The following is a 19,677-nucleotide window of genomic DNA, read 5'->3' on the forward strand; positions in this document are numbered from 1 at the left end:
CTCTGTGTAGCCCTGGCTGTCCTGGAACTCACTTTGTAGACCAGGCTGGCCTCGAACTCAGAAATCCGCCTGCCTCTGCCTCCCGAGTGCTGGGACTAAAGGCGTGCGCCACCACGCCCGGCTCCGAGTTCTACTTTTAAACTTTAGTTCACTGTTGCTGCTACTGCCACCCCCACCCCCACCCCCATGAGGCACTGGCTTAGCGAGGAAAAGGGCATAGGTCACAATCACAGAATCTCACACACCTGCACGGAGGATGGCAAGGTGGCCTGGAGGGTAAAGGTGATTCCTCCAGCGGACATGGTAGAAGGACGGAGCCCGCTCTGCAAGTTGTCCTTGCACACGCACCTACATGAAAAAATAGTTGTTGTTGTTTTTAACGTTTTCTAAAGATGCTTTCTAAGACACAGTGTTCACATCAAAGAATCAGGTGAGGGGAGAATTCTGGTGAGTAGTGGGTCCAGGAACACTAAAGCCACTGGTCTATCTCAGCACCCCAACTCAGGGCGCGCGCGCGCACACACACACACACACACACACACACAAACGCAAAGTTTCAGAATTGATGTAGCTGTCATTTAGCTCTAGCGCCTCCCAGAGGCCAGCCCAAAAGTCGACCCAAAGTGTAATTCATTGGTTCCTTGTGATTCCTCTATGCCAGGAATTCTTAACTTGTGGTGGGGACCCCTTTGGGGGTGGAATGACTCTTCCACAGGGTCATCTAAGATCACTGGGAAACACAAATACTTACATTACTATTCATAACAATAGAAAAATTACAGTTATGAAGTATCAATGAAAATAATTTTATGGTGGTGGTGGGGTCACCACAACATGAGGAAATGTATTAAAGGGTCCCAGCACATGAGGAGAACCACAGCTCTAGGGAATTCTGTGTCTCAGATGCATTATGCAGGTGGGGAAACTGAGGCTCAGAGAAAGGTTGTGACGACATCTATTCACCTACACAGTCAGGTAGTAAGTGACAAGCATGTGGTGGTTTGGTTGTCTGTTGCAGGGGAGAAAGTGACCCTTTTCTAATAGTTAAACCGGGGTCAGGTCGGGGAGGTTTTACTAGGTGGTGGTATTTTCGAGCAGGATGAGAGGCTTTGGGCCACATGGACATGGGGAGGGAAGGCAACCAGGCTGAGGAGATTAACCAAGGAGGAGTGTGCCTATGAGAGCCTGCAGCATCCCTCAAAGCAGTTCCAGGAGGGTGGGGTAGGGCTGTTTATGGAGCGAAAGAGGTTAGATTGTAAGGATCTGTGAACTAGGTAAAGGAACTCTGATTTTCTGTCTTCTTATAAGTCATCATAAGATTTAAATTGCTTGTTGTGACTCATGCCTGTAATACCATTGGGAGGCTGAGGCAGGAAGATTGCATAAGAGTGAGACTATATATATATATATATATATATATATATATGCAACTCTTATAAAAGAAAACATGGAATTGGGGCTGAGTTACAGTTTCAGAGGCACAGTTCATTATCATCATCGAAAGAAGCAAAGCATTATGCAGGCAGACATGGTGCTGGAGAAGGAGCTGAGAGTTCTACATCTTGATCCGAAGGCAGCCAGAAGGAGACCGCGTTCTGCAGACAGCCAGGATCCCACTGGCCAGACTTGAGCGTACGTACCTCAAAGCCTCGCCTCCAAGTGACACACTTCCTCTAACAAGGTACACCTCCTCTAATAAGGCCACTCCTGCCAATAGGGTCACTTCCCCTGGGCCAAGCATATTCAAACCACACTAAGTAGGTTTCATTTCCCCTAGGGAGTTGGGCTACAGGAATTCGGCTGTGGTATTGTCCATGCCTGTGCCTTAGTTTCCCTGGGCTAATCACATAGATATAAAAAACGGATGGTTTTTAGCGTCTAAACGCAAGGGGAACGAGTTGGTTGTCAACTCCATCACCTAGGGACTCAGTAGATTCCCTACATACTTGCAGTTCTACAAAGGAACAGCAGGTGTCGCTCTGCGGCCGCGTGCCATCAGACCCTACGAAAGTCTTGCTTCTCGCTTGCAGAAAATCTCGAAATCTGCTACGAGGGGCCGCGTTTTTCCATTGAAAACAAACAAACAAGCAAGCAAACAAACAAACAAAAATAAAACTGACTTTTCACTTTGCAAAATATTCTGCTCTTAGCTAGGGAAACAGGCACTTTAGGCGCTGCTTCCCAGAATGCAAGGCGCTATGCAAATGAAGCTACTTACTTTTGAGTTAGTAGGGTCATTCACGGAACACTTTACTGAGGAAACACATGTTCACAAGAAAAAGTGAAAAAAAAAAGTTCGAAATCATTGAAATTAATTATCTACTGTATACCACAAATAGTGACCATAACTGTAAAAAGTATTATTATCTGGCCTTTATATTACTAACCGAAAATAGTCCATCCCGCCCGGATGATCCTCAGTGGTCTGGGGTGCAGGCTTCAAACCTGTAGCTGTTTAGCGACAGAGTGGTTCAATTCCACCTTTCGGGCGGGAGTATCTATCCCATTTTGCCCCTTGCAACTCACATTTCTTGTACAAAAGCGACGAGGGCGGAGTTAACCTCTCTGAAGATAACCCCTATTCTCATTTATTCTCTCTTCGTTCTTACACTTTTTTTCCTCCCAGGAATTTCCGGCCAAATACATCTCAAAAATGGATTTAAATTAGTCTCTAAAATTCTAGGATGTTGCTGTCTCTCCTTAAACGATTTGCTCATCCAGTCATCTGCTCTTTTATGTATTTAGTCACGCATGCATTATTAGTCATTTTTATTCATTTGTTCACTCCGGCTCAGTCCTGTCTCTGCGTTGGAGCAGTAATGGGGATACAGTTGTGATCACACCTTTAGCCCTGGTCTTTGAGGTAACTGAGCCAGTGGAGAGAGCACGGCGGCACCAGGCAATTGTGTTTTTAATGAACTCGAGCATAGAAGGTCATCTCACAAGGAGTCCTGAGCAGGGTGGCCTTGAGACACACACTTAATGGAAGACAAGCTGACAGAAGAGCGAGAATGAGGGAACCGAGGCTCGAGCAAATGCCTTCTCTTTTCCAAGAACCCCCTAGACCACCCGACTGGTGAGCATCTCCTCCTGCAGCGAGTTATCCTTTCCAGGCTCGCTATTAAAGAAGAGATATGTGTTCTGCCTCCTCCATGCCTCTTGGATCCTTCTTCTCCTCTGCTTTCCATTCTCGATCCTTCTTGAAACCCTCAGCGTCCTCCTCAGCCTGGGATGGGCTAGAAGAGACCACCTAATGCTAACCTTCTCCTCTGCTCAAAACCTGCTGCGGCTCTCTAGTGCTTCCAAAGGAGCGTCTGAACTCTGCATCATTGCCTGTAGAATCTCCCTGAGGCTAACTCTCACTCTCCACCTGCCCTCCACTATGCTCACCACCAACTTCTGGCTCCCCTGGTGTACCAGCCCTCTCCCCATAGCAGATCTTTGCGCTTGGTATCTACCATCCACATGACACCGAACTCCTGATCCCCTTGCCTCCACCTCTCAAATGCTACGATTTACAAGTGTGCCCAGCTTTTACACCTTGCCCTTAGCTGTTGCTGAAGTCATTGCACACCCAAAGGTCCTGAATAAATTATTTTCTGATCATGAAGTCTCCCAGACCCTTCACCAAATTTGTACCTTACACTTTTCTGCCCCTTATTTTTTCAAGTAGGTGGCCCAGCCTGGGAACATGGGAAAACCTAGCAAGTATCCATTTCCTTTTAGTCCCGCTGTAGGTTCTGATTCGTTAGGCGTCCCACTAAGTGCCAGCAAGACCTTCCTAGCAATCCAAAGTCCGTTTTTCTGAAAGGAAGCCATGTAGTAGGTGCCCAGGAAAACAGACACTTTGACCTGAAGGATACAGTTTTTTAAAAGCTTTTTATTGGCGACAGTGCAGAACCAAGGGGGGGGGAGGGGAGCTGCCCAGTGCTAGACTGCCCCAGCACCCCCGGGGTCAGGTGCAAAATACAAAAAAACAAAATGAAAAAAATCACAAATACAGCCTGGGTGAGGGCTATGGAGTCAATGAATTGTGGTCGGCAGTGGCAGGCCCTTCTCCTGATCAGGCATTTCCACCCAGAAATCTCAACGATATAGATTGTAAAAAATCTACCACCCAGTCACACTTACTTACAGAAGTAAAATTGCATGTCCCCGACAAATCCAGAATTAACAGACAGACCAGAGATCAGAGTCATTGAGAGAGGAGACATGTTGGAAGTGGTCTGAGCAAGACAGACTTGAGAAAAGATAAAGGGAGAGGCCGGGACTGTCTCCAACAGCCAGAGGAGCTGAGACAACAACAAAAAATTGACAAAAAGGGACAGCCAGAAAGTCTGACTTAAATCCCCAGAAGCGATTTTGAACTCCACAGCACACTTGAAAACAAGGAAGCTCGCACGCACGCACGCACGCACACGCACACACACTCATATATAATATATTTATTTATACATAATAGATATAAGTGCTTTTTGGGAACCAGGAAAGGGATAAATAGCTGGGGGGTGGGGTTTGGGATTAGGCTTGGAACCTAGGACCCAGGACAGGGTATGGAATGTTCCATGCAGCACGGGGGACGGGCGGTAGGGCCCATCTCCCCAATATTAAAAAATAGAAATCTGACTCGTGGGATTCTCACGAGGTGAAAGCTGGAGGGAAGGGACAGTCTTTGGGACTGGAGGAATTGGATGGAGTGGGATAGTGGGAACTCAGCCCCCTCTTAAGTATGCCAGCCCAAAAATATTTGGGGGTTCAAATATCGAGGATAGGGGAGCCAAAGCCTCAGCCCTGAAAACTTCTCTGGAAATTGCCTCGACCTCTGTGAGAGGATGCGGGGCTCCCAGGGTGGGGAGAAGTTGGCGTCCTAGGCTGGGGAAGGCGGAGGACTTAAAGAGAAAAAGTCTGGGGCCTGAGCAAGAAGGCCACCGGGATGCGTCGTGGTCATCCTTTTGAGTCTAACTCCCTGTCAAGGGGAGGGAGGAAGCAAGTGGAAGTAGGGGAGGCCCAGGGAAAGCTTTGGAGGGCTGGGGGTCAATCCCATCCGGCGCACCCAGCAATCCGACCACTCATTCACAGTATAAAGCGCTCCAGCAAGATGGGCGTCGCAGCGCCCCCTGCTGCCCAAAACCAGTAAGGCCCAACGAGGACGGCCAAGGGCGCCTGGGGTGGGGGTGAGGGTGAGAGGGACATAGCATAATACTGCACAGGGGTGGAAGCGGGCCTGAGTTGGGAGGGGGCTCTGTAGCAGATGAGGAAAAAAATCCAACCTGAGCCAGTTTTCCCAGGAGGGAAAGACTGAACAGTCAGATAGGGGTTCACATTTTGGAATCAGCGGGAAGAGGGGTTAGCAGACTCCCAAAGGGGGCATCGACTTCCCTCAGTCAGGGGCTCAATTCGTCCCGGAGGAGGTTGTAACCTCTTGGAAATGTTAAGTTAATCAGCTAAGGCCCGCGGGAGCAAAACAGAGCTATCTTGGTCACCCTGCACCCTTGAGGGTGGATGGGTGGGTGGGAGAAAAGAAGGACAGGACGGTGCTGTCATTTCCTCGTTGGGTCTCTCTGGGGGTGCATGCCAGCTCGACCTCAACCCACCCTGCACCCCACACCCAGCACCCTTCCCCCTCCAGCCTCACGCAAGACGCCAAAGGTGGGCGTTGCACCCCACCCTACCCACCCAGCCAGCCATCTATCCCCAGAAGTTGGGTTGAAGTAACAGGACAAAGAGATATGCAGGAGGGGTGTCCATCCCCGCCCCACCCCCTGTCCCCAAAGTCACCAGCTCTCCGGTCTCGCCGGGGCACAGAAAACCAGAGACGGAGCACAAAACACAAAGGAGGTCCTTCCGTCATGTCCGATGGCAGAGGCGGCAGGTGGTCAGACAGGAGAGTCAAAGGGTCCACACACACACCCCCGGACTGCTTCCTCCCCTCTCCTCCTCATCTTCCTCCTCCTTGTTCCTTGCGGGTTTGTTTGTTTTGTTTGTCTAAAGAGTTTACAGAGCAAGAAGGGAGGGCGAGTTCAGGGGGTCGGACGGCTGCTCGCTGCCGCTGGTGCGTTGGGCGCCGGCGAACGCGGAGACCTCCGGGCAGGTGAGGACAAACGAGGAAGTGTACGAAGGGCTAACAACGGGGAAGGGGTCGCCGAGGACTTGAACTTCACTGTGTGTAAAGAGAGAAGCCGTCAGGTTGGGGGGTGCGTCTCGGCTGCTCTGGAAGGGCAGGGGCGGTGGTGGAGGGGGCGGCAGCAGCCAGCCGAAGCCGTCTTCCTTAGCGGATGTTGACCCTGGCAAATCTCTCACCTCGGCCAGCGGGCCTGGCCCCGGCCCCTCTTCGTAGGGGATCTTGCAGCCCGGTTTGTGGGCCACCAGGACAAACTCCAGGCGTTCCTTCTCTTTTTGCAGCTCGGCGATCTCCGACTCCAGCTCTGCCTTTTCCTCTTCAAGCTGATCAGTTTCCTAATGGAGCCCAGCAGGGCCAGGTCATAGGAGACAGAGAAAGGAGAATTGCTGGTCAGCGACCACACAGAGTAGCTTCACCCGCCCCAACCCCACACTCATACATTTCTTGCTGCTGATCCAGCGGGCTGGACAGCTCCCTCCCAACTGAGGGGAACGTCCCCTAAAAGGAAATCCTAAAAGGAACGTCCCCTAAAAAGACTATGCTACTAGGTGCCTCGGTTTCCCCACTAGACTAAGAGATGGTTGGGAAGAGGCTAGGCAGGCGTGGACGTCTCTGATAGGCAAGAACTCCAAGCCTGGTGTGATGGTGAACATTTGTAATCTCAACTTTGAGAGGCCGAGGAAAGGGTCCCCCTGTACTAAGGAGTCCTCTGCCTTAAAGGGCAGAAGGGAGCATTGTAGCTCACTGAGTCAAGGAGATTTCCAGCAAGCACCCACAACACGGGAGGAGAGCACAAACTCTGAAAATTTCCCTCTGACCTCATATGTGTGCTGTGGCGCACCAGCACTCACTCAAACATAAGCAAATAATAAATAAACAAACGAAATAATTTTTTAAGAGAGAGGAAAAAAGAAAAACACTACAGTTTGTTGAGTCCGTAGGTAATGCTTATGTGTTGTTTTTAATGAGGTCCTGTTACCCATCTCCTTCAACCTCCCGACGGGAAATCAGAGACACGCCCTGGTTTCAAGGGGCAGGCATGAGGTGNGGGTGGGTGGGTGGGGGGTTTACACTGAGGTAGAAGAGAGAAAGAAGTGGGTTTGGTGGGCGCCACCAGCTCAAGTTCGGCAGAACTGTAGATAGCTGCAGTAGCAGGTAAGGAATTGACTTAGCACAAAATAGTTTCCAGCCAGAGCCAGCCGGGATGATGGCATCTCAGCCAAGGGCTGAAACTTGAGGCTACCAAGTTGGGGGAGGAGGGCTGAACTACACAGGTAGATCCCTGGCTCAGGAAAAATAAAATGGAGGCAGGGAGGCAAAATGGATTATTATTTAGGGAAGGAAAAAAGGCGAGAGAATTGCCTCCTCCAGCTTGTCTCCTTAGGCTGAGAGAAAGCCAGGAGGGTGACATGTGGGGACATATTCAGGGAAAGTGGGGAACAGTCGAAAGTAAGTGGGCATGGGTCTGAGTATGCGTATGGAGCCACTCCATCAGCCTACACTGACCCCTGTTCCCTAAGAGGGGGTTTCCTCGTTTAGGACACAGGCACAGTGAGAAACGGGGGAAGAACAAGGCAGAGTGCTCCCAGCACAGCCTCAAGACACCCCCAGACTCCTCCTTACCGCCTGAAGTCGGTCTGTCAGCTCCCTCCGACGGTTCCTGCACTTAGCTGCAGCCAGCTTGTTCCGCTCTCTGCGAACCCTTCGCTTTTCTTCTTCTTCTGGGGTAAGCTGAGTCAGAGATAAGGACCATGAGATCTGGGGGTACCTCTATCAGCTCTAAGAAAACTCCTTCCTCCTGAACTCCAAATAACAACCCCTACTCCTCACTGGCTGGAATGGTAAAGTTCCTTCATGCTTGAGGCCTCAGAGGAACCTTCAACTATTAAGTGACAAAATTACTGTCACCTCTCTTACTTCCCTCACCACCCCCCCTCCCAGGCCAACTTTTGAAAATAATGATCTCTTGCAGTCCAGGCTGGACTCAATAAGTAGCACAGGCTGGCCTCGAACTCCTGTTCCTCCTGCCTCCACCTCCTGAGAGCTGGGGTTACAGGTCTGCATAACCACCCCTGGCTTATGCTGTGCAAGGGATCTACTTCATGCATGCCAGCAAGCACTGTACAAACTGAGCCCACATCCCTAGCTAGGCTCCTCCACCCCAACTCCCGGGGCCTCATACTTACTGTCTCTTCTCGGGGTCTTCTAGGCCTGGCTCTGGCTGGGCGGGCAGACACAGGTCCACTGGTGGTTGTGCTGGTTGAAGGCCCACCACTTCCGCTTGCCCCGCCAGTGCTGTAGGCACTCAGGCCTGGGGTTGAGTAGCTGGTTCCTGGCATGTCATAAGGGTCAACAGCTGGAGGCTGGGAGGCCAGTGGCTGCCCCTGGGACTGGGCCATGGAAGAGATGAGGGTGGGTTGCACGAGCCACTGAAGGTCCTGGCTGGTTGTGATTGCGGTGACCGTTGGCACGAAGGAGCCGGGCATTTCCCCGAGACCGGCGCACTCCTACGGGGTGAGACATACACACACAGGCGTAGACACACAAACAAAGCCACCGACACACACACGCCCAACACACATAACACACACCGACCCCTGTGAGTGAGCACAGGGTGAGCGGGTGTGGATGTGTGTGTCACAGGCAAAAAGCCACAACACCCACCCTTCCACTACACCGTGACGCAGTGGTTAATGAGAGATTCTGTTCAACTGCCTTCTACCTCCTCCTTCTTCCTCGGGGAAAGGTTGCACGGTTCCAGCGGGTGGTGAATCACACCCCGGGTTGGTGACTCTTAGGTGTGGGGGGGTGGGTGGGAGAGGAGGCTGGACAGAACCTGGTGACAAACCTCCCGGGATGTAGCCACAGACATTCACACACACATACAGCCAAAACACCCCACCCCCACCACAGAGGGAGGGAGAGGGAGAGGCCTTAGCCCAAGCCTTCCTCTCCTCCACTCACACACAAACACACCCCCCACTGCATGAGGGCTCCCGCAGGGGCGGAGATCCCAGTTCCAACGGTGTTGGGGGACCGGCCTAAGAGTTGCGAGCATCCCTTCCGAGTGTCTATCTCTTCTCCAGTGAGACTGACAGGTTTCAGTGAACTAATAGGCAGAGAAAAGTGACAGCGAGAATCTCTCAGACTGTCTTGCAGGGAATGGGGTGACATAGGATCTGCGTCCCCGAACCCAAGAAGCGTCCATCACGCCCCCCCCCCCTCCCGCAAGTGGAATCCTAGAGGCTTAACTACTCTAGGGGGCGTGGCGAGGGAAGGGCTGAATCCCTGGCCAATCAGAGCCCTGGGAACTAAGGGAAGGCGGACCTTTTAGAGACCACCTGGCTGCCTCTCCGTAAGCTAGCTCATCTAGTGTTTGAACACCTCGGAAGGACTGAGTGTCTAGAGCTCAGGGAGCACGTATATGTGTGCCTGGAGAAGGGATGAGGCCTTCAGTTCCCTCTTAGGGGCGCTAACACTCAGCCAAAAGCCTCTAGCTTATGACAACAGGACCAGGTCCACACAAGGTCCTCGCAGACCCATGGGGTGACAACGAGTCCCCCGATCGCGACAAGAATTCCCTAGCTCTCCCTCTTGGAGACCCCCAGCACGGGACGAACCACAAAAAGCAAGGAAGGGAGCTACGCTCTACAAATAGGAAGGGAACGCTGATTGGCTAAAGCTCGTGCCGCGACAGCCAATCACAAAGCCACGCTGCCCCCTCCCTTAGCAACGTGGCCTCGCCGTTCCAAAATAGAACGTGCCCGGGACGTCAGGGGCGGGGCGGGCGGAGGGGGCGCTGCGCGCTGTGCGTGCCCCGCGTCAGACGGAGGATTCCAGCGCGTCAGCCTTTACGCACGGGTCCCCCGTTACGTCTCCGCGCAGGAGGCGGAGGCAGCGTGACCGGGGTTCGAGGCCCTAACTCTTGCTGGGTGGAGGGTGACTGCGGACCTGCAGTCCGCGTTTTGAAGGAGGAGGGAAGAGGAGGAGGCTACTGGAAGCTTCTCTGGGATTTTTTGTTTTCTTTTTCTTCCCCTACTTGCCTAGCTTCGGCTTAGGGAGCCGGCTTTCGGCTAAAAGTTCTCAGCTTCTGCTAACCACCGGGTATATACTTTGCACCGGGCATCGCCAACGTTTGCCCAGCTGCATTCCTTTCCCGCGCTCCGCTCAAATAACCTTTTGCAAACATCACTCCATTCTTTGCAGTTTGCAAACAACAAAAAAACCAAAGTGCAAACCGAGCTATTGCAATCCCAGATCCCGGGTTTTGGCGCGTCTCTATTTGAGAGGATACTCAATCTACATTTTAGCCTGAAAGAACCCCCCCCCCACACACACACACACAACCACTAAAGTATCATCTTTACGATCTAGAACTTACCTGGGAGGCGGCGGCGGTGGGTGGACTGCCGAAGGAGTCCACCGAAGACAGGTACTGAGACTCGGCGGAGGGTGATGAGCTACACCGGGAGCCGGAGTCGTAGTCTCCGGGGAAAGCTTGAAACATTTCCCTGGGCACAGGGGGGCCCCTGTGACCACGCTGAGGTCGCCGGGAAGCCAAGGCTATGGCCGAGTGGAATGAGATGCGAGTCCGGAGTAGACCGGACACGGCTCCAAAGTGCGCTGCTCGGGGAAGCTTAGTCTCCGGTTCGGAGAACTGCCCAAGTTTCGATGCAAGTTCCCTCTGCAAGATCCCAGATCCCCTTCAGACCGCCGCTGTACCTCCTGAAAGTCCAGGCTCTGTCGGTTTCACTGGGGGCGACGCGGGGATCGCTCCCCGCCCAGAAACCCGCCGGGCAGTGCCGCGGTGCAGCGTGCGCTTCAGATGCAGTTCCAATCCTGTCCAAGAGTCCCAAGAAATGAGGGAGAGCAGAGGGGCGCGATCCAGAAGCCCACAGAAAGAAAGTCTAACCTCCGGACGAATCGGAAGAACGATCTAGAAAGAGTCTTGCAAAAAGGAAACCCACAAAACTTTCTCTCCAGTTTAAAAAAACATATAAATATATATATATATTTTTTTCACGGCCTCCAAGAAGAAAAAGAAAGAGTCACCAGTAGTCAAGTCCAGCAAGCCCCGGCTCCGCGTGTCCCCGGCGTAGCCGCTCCAGTCTTATGAATGAAACCCTGAGCTGCCGGGCTGAATTTATGCATCCGGGACCCGCCCCCCCGCTTGCGTCACCCGCAACTCCATGCACAAACCTCCCAAACTCTCCCTTCCCGCCGGCTGAGCTCCTTGTGGCGCCCCCCAGGGCCTCGTGCACCTGCCACCTGCCCATAGTGTGACCCTGGGGGTCTCGGGGGTCCCCAAGGCTGCGTTCTGAGGGGCTTCGCGGGAGGGGATCCCGCCCCGCCCTCCCCGGAGTTCCTGTGACGCAATTAGCCATATAAGGAGTTCGGCCAGCGCGGCCCAGTGTTTGTTTGGTATCCTAGCAATTACGTCAGAGGGAATCCCTCGCTCCCGCGCGCGCCCGCTGTTGCGCTGTGCGGAACCCGCCCGCGCCTGCGCAGTTCCACGCTGTCCCGGAGACTGAGATTGACAGGCGCCTGAACTCCCTCGGAAGGCCCCTGCTGACCCTGTTTGGAGAAGGTGCAACCCCAGATCCCAGGTCTGCTTATACCCCTGGGACCCCACCCTCCCCAAACCAGTGCAGCGCCCCCGCTGGTGAAAAAGAGCAAGGTCCCCAGTGCAGATTCTGGCGAGAGGGGTGTAATCAGTCTAGGTGGGGAAACTGAGGCTCAGGGGGAATTGGAGGGTCTGTGATATCCCCAGGTGTAGGGATGGGTAAGGATGCAGTCCCCTCCCCACTAGCTTTGTCACGGATTCTGTGTGACTCGGTGAGCTTGGAAAATATGCTCCCTCCCTGATCTAAAACTTCAGTACTCATAGCTAAGCAAAGCAAAGAATAGATGGCTTTTCCGGGTCCCTGAATCTGGGGGACCTGCAGAATTGGAGCAGGTAGGAACCCACAGGCTTGACGGTGTTGGAAGCCTTAGCTCAGGAGACAGAAAAGAAAGTGTGTGTACAATAATAATTGAACAATAATTGGTGGTGTCTGGTGGTGGTGGCAGCTGCGGCAGCAGCACACATCTTTAATCCCAGCAGAAGCAGGGGGATCTCTGTGAGTTCGAAGCCAGCTTGTTCTACAGAGTGAGTTCCAGTACAGCCAGGGCTACACAGAGAAACCCTTTCTAGAAAAATAAATAAATAAAATACTAGTGCATTAATATAATCGGTGGCATGTGTTTAGCAATCAGCAGGTACCAGCCCCAGCAAGATGGTTCACAGGTAAAGGAGCTTGCTACACATGCCTGACAACCTGAGTCCCATCCCTGGGACTCACGGTGGAAGAAGAGAAATGACTCCTAAAAATTGTTCTCTGATCTCCACATGCATGTAGAGGCAGAAAACAACCAGTACTCATATGTAATAATAATAATGATAATAATATCAATAGTAATGATTTAAATAAAAGGGGATGTGAGGGCTGGATTGTAGCTTAAAGTGGAATGAATGTCTAGCATGTGTGAAGTCCTGGGTTCTATCCACATCCAGAAGGAAAGAATATATATACACGTATTGTGAACATCCCCTCCTCCTATTGTGAACATCCTCTCCCCCTATTGTGAATGTTCCCTCCTCTTCCTCCCCCTTGCCCTCCTCCTTTCTCTGTCTGTTTTTGAGATGGGGTCTCATTATGTACCACCTTTGGCCTGGAACTCATTCTGTAGGCCAGGATGCCCTCTACCTCTTGAGTGTTGGAGTTAAAGGCACCATCCACCATGCCAGGCATATCTGATCTTATGTCCTGTTTGTTTGTTTGTTTGTTTGTTTTTAAAACAAAGACTAGAATTTACTATGTACCCAAGGATGACAATGAACATCTTGCTCTCACCTCTATATTGTCGCCAGGCCTGGTTTATTACTGGGGATGTAATCCAGGGGCCTCCTGCATGCTAGGGGAGCCCTCTGCCAACTCCGCTGCATCGCTGGCCAGGGTCCTGATTCTTAAGTACCCACTAAGAAGGATGCCACCAGCAACTGCAAAAAGCCTGGGAGACCCCAGACCAAGCCTAGGGAAAGAAAACTTTTCCAGGGGAGATGCCACACACACATGTCCATTCACCCTAGATAGGGAGCCAGCTTGGAAGAGACCAAAGTCCAATTTGCTGAACCGATGAATTTTCTATTAGGGTTACTTCAGGAGTGTGCATGGGTGAGGGGTGACTTACAGGAGGAGAAGTCACTCAAAGACAGCTGCATCACCCAAGCCCACCCCAGCATGAGTGACAGCTTACAAAGCTGGGAGCCTGGAGCACCCTGCACAGCCTGAAGACTGCTCCACAGATTGGAGGGTGCTGTCTCCAGTCTTAGTTGGTCTAAACCTCTTGCAGGCAGCTTGGCTAGGTTCTGAGTCTTCCAAGTAGCTGGTCTGTTGTCAGGGTCTCCTTTGCAGCTTGGCATCTTTCCATCTTAGGAGTGGGGAGACTCTTAGCCATAATTTATTGCTTACTTTGGCAGGGAGGGGCTTAGTAAATGTGGTCAGTTTCAGGGACTTCCTATTGTGGGTCTTTTACCTTCCTGTTTAAAGCACTTCTCTGCCAGATGCAATGTTTTAGTCTTGGAGGAAACTGTTCCATAACTCCTGGTCCAGCCCAAAATCTAAAGAAGAAAGCAAAGAGGCACTTTAGTTGTTTTTTTATTTTGTTTTGTTTTGCTTTGTTTTTAGTATTACTTATTTTATATTATCTGTATGAGGGGTTTTGTTTCGTTAGGTTTTTGTATGAGTGTGTGTGTGCACCCTGTGTGTGCCTGATGCCCACAGAGGTTTTTTTTTTAAAAAGCCATTGGATTTCCTGTAACTGAAGTTAGAGTTGGTTGTGAACCACTCTGTGGATACTGGGAACCCAATCCAGGTTCCCTGTAAGAGCAGCCAGTGCTCTTAACCACTGAACAATTTCTTTACCCCAAGAAGCACTTTAAAAATGTTAAATCTCGCCAGAAGTGATTGGTCTATGCCTTTAATCCCAGCAACTGGGAGGCAGGGCAGGCAGATCTTTTAATTCTAGGCCAGCCTGGTTTACATAGTGAGTTCCAGGACAGCCAGGGCTATATGCAGAGAGACCCTGTTTAATAACAACAACAACAACAACACCAATAACAACAATGCTCAAAGCCAGCACCATAACACCACAGACAAAGGTGTGATTTCTAACACCATAAAGAAAAGGCTTGATTCTCTACACCAATAATGGGGAAGATGGTGGGGAGCCACATAGGGATAAAGAGACTGGTGGGGGTGCTAACAGGTGATGCCAGAGATTGCCAGACAAAGGCCTGACCTCAAACCACCTCTCACCTGGTTCCCCACGCCCCCTCTGTCTGCTCCTGTCAGGAGGGAGGGACAGGTACTCAGAGATGACAAAGCAGCCACTGGCAGGCCATGACTCTGCTCAGGCATCCGACAGGGAGTGACCCCTTAGTGTTCTGCCCACCTCAGCTTCTCCTCCCCTTTCCTGTGGGTTAAAGGAGACACAAAGTCACCCACTCTGCCTGCCCCAAAGCCCTCAGACCCTGACACAGTAGCTCAGACACCCAAAATGCCACCACAGGGACACTCAGACATCTGTCCACAAGTAGCAGTCCACAGCCTTACATGACAAGTGTCTATATACACAGGGGGAGAAAGAGGCTCCCTGTGAGACAGGAACGCAAAGCACACAAAACCATGTCCTCTGAGTGTGCATGGGTGAGGGGTGACTTACAGGAGCAGAAGCCACTCAAAGCGGCACCACCCAAGCCCACCCAGTACTGTTAGTTCATTTTGAGTCAGGGAATTATTATGTAGCCCAGGCTGGCCTAGAATTCACTGGATTGCTGGCATGGGTTAGTCTTTCTGAGATAGGGCCTCACGCTGTAGCCCAGGCTAGCTCTGAACAATCGATCTATTACCCACCCACCTCCACCCCGCGCTTCCACTTTCCAACTACCTACCATGCCCGATTCTGTGCTTTTCTTTCCTGAAATGTCATCACCCTGGCCTTCATGCATACAGAGTCCTCTGGTCTTCCCTTGGCCAAACTTTTGCCACTACATTCCTCAGTTCCCACAAGTCCTCAGGCCACATCCCAGGCCTACCCCTGCAGACCCCTGTGAGCCGGGATGTCTGTGGGTATTCCCATGGTTTGACAAGAGGGCCAGCCCCATGGCAATACATGAGTGTCCTTGTCCTGTCTCCTCGCTCTGATAGACCCCCTGCTTCCACCCCCTAGGCCAGGGTTGAATTGGCTGACTCAGTTAACCTTTGCTTGCAGTCCTGGAGTCCTCCCAGAGGTGGTGCCCATGGAGATTCAGAGGGACAAGATGGTATGATGTATGGTTCCTGTCAGTGATCCTTGTCCCAGCCTCCCATCTCCCTGCTGTGCCTCAGTTCCCGAGGTTTCTGTATGCCCTTCCTACTGTCTGAAGCACACTGATTCTGGTCTACTTGGCTCCCAAAGTTGCTTTGGTCTCAGATGAGCCAGTGCCCTGCAACATGCATGTCGTCTCTCAGGTGTTCCCATCAGGGTTGGTGTGAAGCTGCCCTGTATCCCAGCACAGGACAGGCAATCTGTAGGTGCTGTCGTCATGAATTTACTATATTTTTACTTAATTATTTGTGAGGCAGAGTCTCAGAGAGCTCACACTAGCAACCAGTGTGAGGTAGCTCAGACTATGTTTTTTTTTTAGCCAAGGATGAGCCACCTAGAACTTCTCCCATCGTCTTGGCTCCAGCCCCCAGTGCTGGAATTACAGGTTCGTATCACCACACCTGGTCTGTATAATGGTGGGGTCAAATCCAGGACTACGTATATCCAAGGCAGGCATTACTGCAGAGCCACATCGCAGACCGACCATGTTTTCAAGTTTCTTTGTTCTTTTAAATTAAAAAGTATTTTTACTTCTTTGATTTTGTTTTTTGGGTTTTTTTTTTGGTTTTTCGAGACAGGGTTTCTCTGTGTAGCCCTGGCTGTCCTGGAACTCACTTTGTAGACCAGGCTGGCCTCGAACTCAGAAATCCGCCTGCCTCTGCCTCCCGAGTGCTGGGATTAAAGGCGTGCGCCACCACGCCCGGCTTTTTTACTTCTTTGAGTGTGTGTGTATGTGTGTGTGTGTGTGTGTGTGTGTGACCTTGAAGGAGTTTCTTCTTTTCTTCCATCATGCAGACGTCAGGAATTGAACTCAGTTCCTTAGACTTGCAGGCAAGCGCCTCTACCCACTGAGCAAGCAATCTTTTCAGTTCTCATTTCTCTTGTTTGAAGCAGTCTTACTCTATAGCATAGGCTGGCCTCCAGCTAACTCCCTGCAATCCTCCTGCCTCCTGAGTGCCTCCTGAGTGCTGGAATTACAGACATCAGCCTCCGTTCAGGTCTTCATTCATAAGGTCTGACAGGGCAGCACAGTTATCTGGATCTCTCTGTTCCTTCGAATGTAGCTGCTGGATCAACTGGTGGCAGGGACATTGTGTCTGAGTGTCAGACCTGACTCCAGGCATTTGGAACAACCCGCTCTACCCATGCTGCCTGCGGATGGATGGGCTTGTGTCTCAGGGTCTTCTGACTTGAAGGGGGTAGTGTATCTCACTGTATAGGCCAGACAGGCCTGGAACTCAATCTGTAGACTAGGCCGGTCTCGAACTCACAGAGATCCACCTGTGTCTGCCTCTCGAGTGCTGGGATTAAAGGTGTGCATCACCATGCCTGGCTAGCTGTGTGTATTTTTAAGGAGGGAGAATAGAATACAGAATCCAAAGAAACGTATGTATGAATGAAAAGAAAAGGAAATTAAGAAAGAAAAAGGAAGGGAACATGACTGTTCCTAGGTATGCAGAGGAGAGTTTATTATAGATATGTGGGAGAGCATAGCTGGAGGCAGGAACCTCTAGGATAGTCCAGAGTCGACTTAACCCTGAGCCGTGTGGGGAGAGAGGGAGGGGAGCCATGGGAGCCAGGGGCAGCCTTAAGGTACAAAGAGAGGGGAGAGCTAAAATAGTTAGATTACATAGGGAGGAACAGCCCAGCTCCTGGGCTGGAGAAGTTGAGCATAGCGGGTGGGGTATGCCAGCCAGGAGGGAATATAGGAGCTGAGTTATTGCAGGGAGAAATTGGGGGCCAGGTCCTCTTGATATGTTAAATAGGCACCTCAGCCATTTGTTTGAAACCTAACAATGTATAGACATATACAACTGGACAGATGTCTGCCCCAAGGTACACATACACGCTCTGACAGATACTTAGCTGTGTCTAGCTAGTCATGCCTACAATCCCTGCAGAAGGATCAGTGAGTTCAAGGCTGGGTAATAGAGTGAGCTCAAGGGTCTCTGGACATTACAGTGAGACCTTGTCTCAGAATTACATCTAAAACAGGGGTCTGGGGACAAACCATGGGCACGTGGGTCTGGGAGCAAGCTCAGTGGCAGGATGCTTGCCCAGAATGCAAGAAGCCCTGGGTTCAATCCCTAGCACAGCTAAATAGTCTACAACAGTCCCTGGCAAGAGGTACGCACTGCAAATGTGTAAGTTATTCATATCAAATGAGATCATTAAAATACCGAGAGTTGCAATCTTCACAATGAGAATTACAGATGTCACTTAATAGGGTAAAGGAAGCAAGTCTTGTGGGGACAGACTTGTGTGTGTGTGGCGAGCTGTAGCTCTGGGGTGGCTGGAGGCTAGGGCTCCCACGCTGGCTTTTGTGCGCCTGTGCCTGCGTGTGCAAGTGTAAGAGCCCATTGTCTGCTGACTCCATTGTCCTCTGAGCCTCGCTTGCAACTTCGCCATTCTGTGCGCAAACACTAAGACCCCATTCCACATCCCAGCCACAGGTCACCAGGCTACTGGCCGCAAGCCACAGCTTCCCCTTTCTCCCACAGGCACTTCCCTCTCCCTGACTGGGGCCTACCCTCTGCCTTTTCTCTCTCAACTTTCTCTTCCTGTCCTGCAGATGCTGTGGTCGGTGGTCTCTGGCAGTGGCCACCCTGTCCCTGACTCAGGCTGGCGAGCCTTTACTGACCTTGATGTGGTTTGCATGCCCACACAGCCAGACAGCCACTCGGGGGTGTCTCAGGGGGTCACTAGCGGCCACGTGCCCATGCCCAAGGTGACTGATTTCAGTCCATGATTCAGTCTCCTTGTCTCGGCCACCAGGGTTGCCCTGGTTGTGTGATGTCAGAAGTCAGGTATGTGGCTAGGGTTTCTCTAAGGTGACTCAGATGCCCGAGATACCCTATTCTTCCTTCCTCCAGACACTCTGGGCCAGAATCCAAGGCAAGCAGCCACTGAGCCTGACACTCCCTTCCCGGCCCCCTCCACACCCTTCATGGCCCAGAGCTGGGGATACAAAGGAAAGAAAGGGTTCCCAGAAGCAGGTCTTGAGCCAGCCTGTGTTAGCCACCAAGCCTTCCCCACCATCCCAAAGATCAGGGGCTGTGGATCGTACATGTCCATCTGTCTATATGTCCATCTGCCCAGTCATTCAATCAGCCATTCAGATATTTTGTTGTTTTTTGAGCCAAGGTTTCTCTGTGTAGCTCTGACTGTCCTGGAACTCACTCTGTTAACCAGGTTGGCCTCCAACTCACAAAGATCTGTGTGTCTCTGCCTCCTGAAGGCTGGGATTAAAGCCCTGGCTCACCCACTCTGCTAGCAATTCAGATATTTAATTGGCAGCCATCCCTATTCACTGAAGGCCTGGGGCACAGAAAGAAACAAGACAGGCAAAAGCATCCAGCTGGTGACATAGACCTATAATAGTTGGGAGGTTGAGGCAGGAGGATTACAAGTTCAAGACCAGCCTGTATATTGTGCCCTACATTGTGGCCATTACTTTCTAATCTCACCAACCTGCAGACTGGCTTTTGTCATTCCCCCGAGAGTTTTTCCCACAATTCCAGTTTCTCAGAGTCCTCCACCCTCAACAATCATTTGGAGCAAGTCCTTTCAGGAGTCTGCCCTTAGGCTGGCCTGCTTTAGCAGGCTCTCTTTTCTTTCTTTTCTACATCTCGGTCCCATGGAGGGACTCTAGTCTCTACTCTTAACCCCTAAACTCTACCATCCAGATGCCTTTCCCAAAATGTGAACTTCCAGAGGTTTTTGAGGTGTGTGTGTGTGTGTGTGTGTTGTTTTTGAGATAAGGTCTCAATATGTAGGCCTGACTGGAACTGTCCCTAATCTTCCTGGCTCTTCTCTTCAAGTATGAGAATCCAGGTGTGCGCCACCACCCCTGGATGTGCCAAGCACTTTGTAAACATTTTCCATACAAACTTGTTTATGGCCAACAGTCTTGTGAGTGGGTGCAATTATACACTCCCCTTCTCTAGGGGAAAGCCTGAGACAGGGTCTCATTCTAGCCTTTGCTAGCTTGGTGTTTGATATGTTTTGTGTCAGCCCTCCTTTCTCTGTATTACCTACCCCATTTGAGAAACAGCAGATACAGGGCACTGAGACCCTCCCGTTAGAGCAGAGGGAGTCACACCATTCAAGTCCATGGGTACTGGCACCATGGTGGGTGTGTCAGTCAG

The 19,677-nt window shown here is 51.3% G+C and overlaps 1 protein-coding gene across 3 annotated transcripts; it reads right to left on the bottom strand.

Moving 5' to 3' along the window:
• Positions 1–3,860: 3,860 nt before the first annotated feature.
• On the bottom strand, positions 3,861–11,239 carry Fosb (FosB proto-oncogene, AP-1 transcription factor subunit). Of its 3 annotated transcripts, XM_021168565.1 has the most exons (5): positions 10,503–11,239; positions 8,308–8,628; positions 7,745–7,852; positions 6,301–6,456; positions 3,861–6,160 (listed from the first exon to the last, which is right to left on the bottom strand). In XM_021168565.1, the coding sequence occupies exons 1-5, from the start codon at positions 10,626–10,628 to the stop codon at positions 6,158–6,160; spliced, it is 714 nt and encodes a 237-aa protein (XP_021024224.1). In that variant the 5' UTR covers positions 10,629–11,239; the 3' UTR covers positions 3,861–6,157. The 3 variants fall into 3 exon arrangements, with proteins under 3 accessions (XP_021024224.1, XP_021024222.1, XP_021024223.1); XM_021168563.2 differs by having other exon boundaries at positions 5,995–6,456; XM_021168564.2 differs by lacking the exon at positions 7,745–7,852 and having other exon boundaries at positions 5,995–6,456; positions 10,503–11,232.
• Between the last annotated feature and the right edge of the window lie 8,438 nt (positions 11,240–19,677).

This window comes from Mus caroli, chromosome 7 (genome assembly GCF_900094665.2).
Source record: "Mus caroli chromosome 7, CAROLI_EIJ_v1.1, whole genome shotgun sequence".
Classification (NCBI taxonomy): Eukaryota; Metazoa; Chordata; class Mammalia; order Rodentia; family Muridae; genus Mus; species Mus caroli.

Bases quoted from the DNA above. Each gene is read 5' to 3' on its own strand.
- Fosb (XM_021168563.2), bottom strand. From the start codon at position 10,628: ATGTTTCAAGCTTTCCCCGGAGACTACGACTCCGGCTCCCGGTGTAGC. The intron at 8,629-10,502 runs GTAAGTTCTAGA...CTCACCCCGTAG, and splicing joins CCACCGCCGCCGCCTCCCAG to GAGTGCGCCGGTCTCGGGGA. The intron at 7,853-8,307 runs GTAAGTATGAGG...TCTCTGACTCAG, and splicing joins GAAGACCCCGAGAAGAGACA to CTTACCCCAGAAGAAGAAGA.